Source organism: Dendropsophus ebraccatus, chromosome 3 (assembly GCF_027789765.1).
Source record: "Dendropsophus ebraccatus isolate aDenEbr1 chromosome 3, aDenEbr1.pat, whole genome shotgun sequence".
NCBI lineage: Eukaryota > Metazoa > Chordata > Amphibia > Anura > Hylidae > Dendropsophus > Dendropsophus ebraccatus.
This window is the reverse complement of record NC_091456.1, coordinates 77,257,117-77,264,722: the sequence shown is the minus strand read 5'-3', so window position 1 is coordinate 77,264,722 and position 7,606 is coordinate 77,257,117. Positions and strand designations below refer to the sequence as shown.

Below are 7,606 nucleotides of genomic sequence, written 5' to 3'. Positions count from 1 at the left end.
CATCATACCACTACACCCCTCATCATCCTCTTGTTCCTTCATCATACCACTACATCCTCATCATCCTCTTGTTCCTTCATCATACCACTACACCCCTCATCATCCTCTTGTTCCTTCATCATACCACTACACCCCTCATCATCCTCTTGTTCCATCATCATACCACTACACCCCCCATCATCCTCTTGTTCCATCATACCACTACACCCACCATCATCCTCTTGTTCCATCATCATACCACTACACCCCCCATCATCCTCTTGTTCCATCATCATACCACTACACCCCCCATCATGCCCTTTAAAACAAAAACATCTATACTCACCTGAATGGTTCCTCTAGTCTTCTAGTCACGCGCGCTGGCGGGCTTCCCGCGGTGGGGGGCAGGGCTTCCCGCAGAGGGGGCAGAGCTTTTTCTTTTGCCTTGGTGATGCTCCCAGCCCCGCAAGTCAGCCGGGGGCCCGTCCCAGCCTCCCTCTAGTGATCGCAGGCAAAACATTGCTTGCGGTCACAAGAGGGAGTGGGAGGGGAGCAGTACAGTGGCAAGGGGGAGCCTCACAGACACCCCCCCCCCCCCCCCTTGGTAGCGACCGCTACAACCGTGGTAGCTACGCCACTGTCTCTAAGGTGTTTTGGTTGATCTCCCTGAGGTCAACCAGCGTCCTGTGGCATTAATAATGAGGACATTACTTTTCAGTGATACATTTTAAATCTGCACCATCAAGTTTTATTGTCCCTAGGCGTAAATGACAGCGCACCCCAACCTATATTATGACAGCTACATGAAGGTCAGACATCTTCCAGTGTTGGGAGTATTATCAGAAGAGGAAAGTGATTTACAAAAGAAAAATGTATTTCTATTTTAACTTAATTCTCTGTTTACAACACGGCCATTAGCTCTGGAGAAATCTTGAAGTTCTTCCTCTTCCCGTAGGTTACCATCAGTTTCTGAAGCAAGATCATCGATGCTGAAGTCTGGTACCTTGCAAGAAAAAAAAAAAAAAAAAAGTATTTGACATTGTCAAGCAGAAAAAAAATTCTATAAATATTTACAGATTTTTGCAGATGAAGCCGACGTTTTGGGTGGCTGCCCAAGATGTACCTGACATATACTCTGTTGTATAGGCTCCCTGCTGCAATTTTTCCATAAGTTTAAGTAAAACAGATGCACTTTTGCACAAATCATGGTAGATCTGCAACAGAGAAGCCATTCAACAAGGTTTCCACAGAATAAGGCCTCATGCACACAGCAGAATGTTTTGACTCCAAAATCTGCTAAACTTCCTTTGTACCATTAATAGTTTGGGAAACTTTAAATGAAGGAACTTGTGTTTGAAAAGTCAAACTGATAATAACACCAGACTATTGGTATGCCCCTGCCATAATTACAGCCCCCACTAGGGCTTTTTTGCAGATGTATGAACAGCAACATAGAAACCAACGGGATATAAATTTGTCCATCAGATCAACTACACGTGAATAAGGCCTATAGAAGCTTATACATGAGATCACAAATCCTATGGACGCTGCAGGCATGTGGGGGAAGGGTCAGTGTGACCAGAAGTGTCATTAAAAACCCAAAATTATTTAACACATGCATGTAAAGTTAGGGAGAGAAAAAAAATGCAGCACTGTGCATCAGTCTTAAAATCCAATATAAGGATAGATTAAGAAAAAAAAAAAAAAAAAAAAAAAAAAATATAAGGGGAATAAACGATCAAGGTTATTTGCAAGACGTAGGGGGCCAATTATCGACATCTAGGAACTAGCAGTGTCTCCAGTCTCTTGCTGACCTTTGGGGCCAAGATGACAGATCAGTTTATATTACAAAATATTTCATCTAGATATATGATTGTACAGCAAGTTCAGCCAATTAACCAGGCACGTAAAGAATCATCCCTTTCCATTCTTGCAAGTTATAGGCTCTAAGTTATCAGCCTATGCACATTATGGGAAAGCCCCTTTAAAGGCGTTACACAGCGCTAAAACCATGGCCACACTTTCCCCCCCTCTTGCCTCCAGTTCAGGTGTAGTTTGCAATTAAGCTCCATTTACTTCAATGGAATGGAGTTTGAAACCCTACCCAATCTTGAGACGAGAGGGGGAAGTAGCCATGTTTTTGTAGCACTGGATAACCCCTTTAAACCCGCAGTTTAAAATTCTAGCACGTGGCTGGCCAGAGAACAAGTATGCACAGATGCATGTGGATAGATACTACCATGAGCTAACACCTTGTTATATTAAGGATTTGTCTTACTATAGGAGCACTTTATGAAATTCTCATAACTGCAAGTGCAAATTTGGTAAGAGTTGTATGAACACAGATCTTTAACACAGACAGGTCAATGCATGTATTTTATTAGTACAAAAGTGCACAAACAGTAAACAGTGTACATAGAGGGGTTTACAAGTGTCAGTGATGGAAGTCAAATACGGGCAGAATTTGTGAAAATAAACCCCAAAAGTAAGACAAAGTCCAATAGTAAAGACTCTTGCACAGCTGTCATGTGGCCCACTGCTTAAGGTGCAAAACAGACTTGAGAAATGTAATAGTAAATTGTGTAGTTAACTCCCATTTTAAGTGCAGAGCTTTTTTTATTTTTTTAACTGAAGCAGGTTCTCTTTTCAGTCCTCTTTTCTGATAGAGTCTCCCCCATCAACATCTTGTTCCCCTTGTTGGCTACTAGCCAATTGTGGGTAAAAAGGACCTACCAGCCAATTTAGTGGAGTGTTGTTTACAAAGTAGTCCATCAGATCATCCATAGAATCCTTCATTTTTGTGAACTGGTCTTTAGTGGTGTTTAAGATGCTGTCAGAAATTTCTTTGAAAGAAGAGGCAGAACGGAAGTTTTGATAGATATCTCCAGCCATGGCACTAACACTGTGAGCTTTGTTCTGAATGTTTTGTGGAAGACCTTGAACACTTGCGACCAGAGAAAGACATGTAGTTTGCAGTTGCTGAGTGAGATTTCGGGCAATAGTCAAAGTGCGGGATTCAATTTGCTGTAGAGAGGAATTTACATTACATTAAAGATCTTTCCAGTATACAGACAGTTCTTAAAATATGGCATAGCGATGGTCATTACCTCAACACTTTCACCACAAGAGTCTTGTCCTGTGCCTTTTGTCCACTCTACCCATTTGTTATATATCTTCTCCTGGGCATCATGGATTTTCTGGTTGGCACCATTCATGTTCTTTCTTGCATACTCAATCTAAAAAAAAAAAAATTACACACTTCAGATTGTTCTCATAGAAGAGACAGTACAAGTTTTTTTATTGGACTCCCAAGATGCACCCATGTTTTAGGGAACTGAAGACAGGAGAATATTTTCTATCAAGTAAGCCTCCCTGCTGGGCTCAGATAGTGGACAGGTTCAGGAAGTAAGGTGGTAAGGCATTCGCACCCGTTGAGACAGCTTTACAGCCACAAAAGCACCAAGCAGCACTGCCTTTACGAAGCACAATTGCACAGCCGGGTTGCAAGTGTTTGCAGTATTGTTTGTGAAGCAGCAGTTTTACACAGTTGTACAGACTCCAGACTCAGACAATGAGTGGGCATTTGCCTTTAGGCATGAACAACAACCATGTGAACCAGCAAGTCAATGACCTACTGTGGCCCCACTCTTTATGAATATGCAGCTTAGTGCCACCCAGATCCCACTTCCCCTCTATGACTACATGCTACTACCTCAATTGTGCATTAGTTTGCAGTGAAACACAGTAGCTTTGGGGAAGAACTGGGAGGTTTGCTTTAAGTCCTGCAAGATCTAGACAAATGGAATGTCTAATGTGCATTTAGTGTAGTCCAATGCCAGTACAAGTAGTCTAAGGCTGCATTCCCACGGTCAGTGATCCTGACGGATCACGGACGTGGAATGCATGTACTGGAGTCCCCCCGCACAGCATCTGTAATTAGATGCGGGGGGGGGGGGGGGGGGGGGGGGGGGGGACTATTCATAAGCGCCGCGCTGTAATGAAGCTGTTACTACAGGGTGGCGCTTATGAATACAGTCTCCCCCGCTCCCAGCATCTAACTACAGATGCTGTGCGGGGGGACTCCGGTACATGCATTCCACGTCCGTGATCCGTTAGGATCACGGAACTTGGGAATGCAGCCTAAGGGTACAAACACACACACTGTATCTGCAGCAGATTATACGCTGCGTATACAGTGTGTTTGTACCCTTACATTGCATGTTAGGTGTATGATAAGTCACAGATGTCTGAAGTTATTTACTAACCAAGTCAACTGTGTTCTGGAGCTGAGCGATGGCTTCCTGACTTCTGCACTTTGCATCCTTGATCCGGGTCAAAGCTTGTTGATAGGCACGTTTGCGGGCCCGAGTAGAGAGGGATCCCAGGCGAACATAATAGTTTGGTTTGTCTTTGGACAATTCAAAGCCTTCTGTTGTGGTTGCTTCCTTAGCTGAAGTTGAAAGAAACTACAGTTACATCTACTTCAAGAGTGTCACCAGTATAAGCCTTCATTCAGCAATAGGCTTACCTAGTTCTTCATCAGTAGGAGGCAAGTAGTGTTCCAGAAGAGTCTCAGATTTTGTCAGCGCAGTGTCCACATGGTTGCTCACACTCTTCACTACACTGCTTCCCAGAACAGTGTTAATGCTGCCATTTACAGCAGCCCTAGTCATCTCCACACTATCCTGCACAGCTCCCTTTGTTCTACCAACTACACCTGTAATACTCTGAATCACAGCATCCTTGGCACCAACTACTGCTTCTGAGGCATTTGCCACAACCTAAAATAGAAGTAAAGTTATAAATAGGTTTGCATAATGAACACATTCTTCCACCCACCAGCCATTGTTTTTACAGCTCCACATTTGCAGACTAAGGCTGGGTTCACATTACGTTTTTGCAATCCATTTTTCCTTCCGTTTTTGCAAAAACCAATGAATGGATGCAACTGTGTGCATCAGTTTTTCCATTGACGTTCCATTAAAAAAAAAAAACTAAGTGACAAGTGAGGTTGACCACGTGTGTAAGCAAAGAATGATGCTTTTTTTATAATGGAAGTCACTGGGGGGACCATTTTTGCAAAAACTTGTGATTGCAAAAATAGTGTGAACCCAGCCTAAGCCAATGTACATTTATATGGCCATACATTTTTTTTTCCCAACACAAAGTCATGGTAGTCAAGGGGGTAGCCCTACATTATTTAATATCTTACCTTTTCAGAGGGCTGATAAAGAATAGGCAGCCTCTCTTCAATCTTATCCAATCCAACGCAGGCAATGTTATTAGCGATGGCAACTGAGGTGGAAGTGATACATAGTCATCAGTACACAGCAAGCTGGCAGAGATCCTGGTGAATCATACTAGACTGTTTAACATGACATTTAGCCTACTTTCTATGTAAGGAGAGAACATGTACTGCACAATGTCGGCATATCAGAGCAGAAGACAAGGAGAACTTCCTGTACATTCCTTGTTAACCCCTTCCCATAACTAGGTAGCATATCTTCAGCATGTTAGAGAAAACCTGAATTTACACAGCATGGAACGCATCTGAAGACAGTTAGTAAAAAACCCTCCTGTTCACATACTTTGAGGCTCAAGTTTCTGTAGGATTGGCATGGCACTGGTCATAGCCACAGAGGTGATTGTTTTCACACTCTTCTCCGCAACGTCACACACAGACTTCAGATAGGGATGGTTGTCCTTTGTGCTCACATAGGCAGAAGACACGAGATCATACGTTGAGCTCACCAGCGGGAGGTTGATCAGCCTCACCACCACATTCTAAGGAGAAAAAATATAAAATCCTGTCAAGTTCTTTAGGAGTGTGACTAGGAGAGCAAGCCCTTCTTCTGGAGGAGAACCACTTGGATTACAATGTAACAAATTACACTATTACTACCATAGTGGAAAACACATCCCTTAGGGCGGGTTCACACTACGGAATTCTCACGGACAATGTCCGCGGAATTCCGTCAGCTGTCCGCCTGCACATCTGGGCGCATTTCCACCGGCCCCATAGACACCATTCTATGGGCCGGCGTATTCCGCTATACGCTGAAAGAAGTGTCATGTCACTTCTTTCAGCGGATCGCAGAATACGCCGGCCCATAGAATGGTGTCTATGGAGCCAGCAGAAAAGCGCGTGCCCGTGCGGGCGGACAGCTGACAGAATTCCACAGACATTGTCCGCGAGAATTCCATAGTGTGAACCCACCCTTATATACAAAAGCTGATGTATTACAGGTCAGAGATGACACTGCATTGTAAAGAGCCCATGTATTTCCTTTAACAGCACTATATGGGCTTCTTATGGCTGCAGAACTACCCTAGAAGGACCCTTTAACACTGATTTTTAAAGTCAAAGCCAGGAAAAGACTAAACAGAACAGGTCAAGGAAAGACAGATTTCTCCTCTTTTCAAATACATTCCTGGCTCTGGCTTCAAAGATCTGTCAGACACCTCTAAAGCTTCTCCTGGAATATTCAGCCATGCATATGGATGCAGGAGCCAGCGAAACTAAATGTCTATGCACAGAGCCTGACAGTAAACCCTAGCCTGACATCCTTGCCTACAGAGAATAGAGCCCTGTGCACACCAATCCCATGTAACCCAGCATGCGGCAGCCCCCAGCACTGTGCCCAGAGGTCTTACACCGAGCAGGTGACTGGTGTCCAGGACCACAGCCCTCTTCTCTCCAGCAGATCAGCAATATAAGGGGGTTTACACAGAAAGATGTATCTGACAGATTTCTGAAGCCAAAGCCAGGAACAGACTATAAACAGATCTGTCAGATAAATCTGCCTGTGTAAACACACCGTAAATAAGTGTCTGACCCAGTACATATATATGCACCTATATAGTGACCGCCTGCCAGTACATAACACGCCCTAGTTACCTGCTGCTGCTGCTCCACCATCTCAGCCATATTGATAGGTAAGACCCTAGAAGATGAAAGGCATATGGTGAGACACAAGCAAGCAGTGACAGCCCCCGCTCCTCCCGTACAGCACAGCCGCCACCTACCCTGCGACTTCTCACACAACTCCAGGATATAATGAGCTTCCGGGCGCCTGCGTACTTATAGGCGGCTAACCACGCCCACCTGAGCAGCTCCGCCCACAGAGGCTTCCCGGCGGTCAGCTGACTGGTGAGAGGGCGCGGTGATGTCACCCAGTCTGGAGGGGCGGTGTACAGCGGCGGCGGCCCGGGGTCACGTGTTTGCTAGGCTGTGTATGGGACGATCTGTGCCTGTACTTTGTAATCTGACGCGTAGCAGTAGTTCATGTTTTATTGTTGTACGACATTGCAGCTGATGTGGGGCAACCACAGCCCGCCATGTCGTGCTCCCTGATTGTGCTGCACCTTATAGGAGTCAATGGGGTATAGCATGGCAAGGGGCCCGAGCATATAAATCCATCCAGAAGTGATAGCTGCTTGTGGCAGTGTCATCCCAGTCACTTACATTACAGCATATGCAGCACGATTCACATATAATGCAGCCAGCTGTCCTATAGCCCTCAGTGCCCCCCTCCGCTTCATACAGTAATAGGACTCAGCACCATACACCCCCTCCCACCAGGGCTCAGTGCCCTCTCACCCATCCATTGCCCTTGGTGCAGTGCTC

The 7,606-nt window shown here is 45.0% G+C and overlaps 1 protein-coding gene across 2 annotated transcripts; it reads right to left on the bottom strand.

The window, feature by feature from the left end:
* Positions 1–690: 690 nt before the first annotated feature.
* On the bottom strand, positions 691–7,045 carry PLIN2 (perilipin 2). Of its 2 annotated transcripts, XM_069962051.1 has the most exons (9): positions 7,006–7,045; positions 6,878–6,923; positions 5,568–5,763; positions 5,192–5,274; positions 4,508–4,760; positions 4,245–4,429; positions 3,087–3,215; positions 2,713–3,003; positions 691–982 (listed from the first exon to the last, which is right to left on the bottom strand). In XM_069962051.1, exons 2-9 carry the CDS (start codon positions 6,905–6,907, stop codon positions 863–865), a joined length of 1,287 nt encoding a protein of 428 aa, XP_069818152.1. In that variant the 5' UTR covers positions 6,908–6,923; positions 7,006–7,045; the 3' UTR covers positions 691–862. The 2 variants fall into 2 exon arrangements, with proteins under 2 accessions (XP_069818152.1, XP_069818153.1); XM_069962052.1 differs by lacking the exon at positions 691–982 and having other exon boundaries at positions 2,343–3,003; positions 7,006–7,044.
* Between the last annotated feature and the right edge of the window lie 561 nt (positions 7,046–7,606).

What these genes read in the sequence shown, in the direction of transcription:
- PLIN2 (XM_069962051.1), bottom strand. Translation starts at nt 6,907, where the DNA reads ATGGCTGAGATGGTGGAGCAGCAGCAGCAG. An exon ending in TTTATCAGCCCTCTGAAAAG is followed by an intron (nt 4,761 to 5,191) that starts GTAAGATATTAA and finishes CTTCTATTTTAG; the next exon opens with GTTGTGGCAAATGCCTCAGA. An exon ending in ACACTCCACTAAATTGGCTG is followed by an intron (nt 983 to 2,712) that starts GTAGGTCCTTTT and finishes TTTTCTTGCAAG; the next exon opens with GTACCAGACTTCAGCATCGA.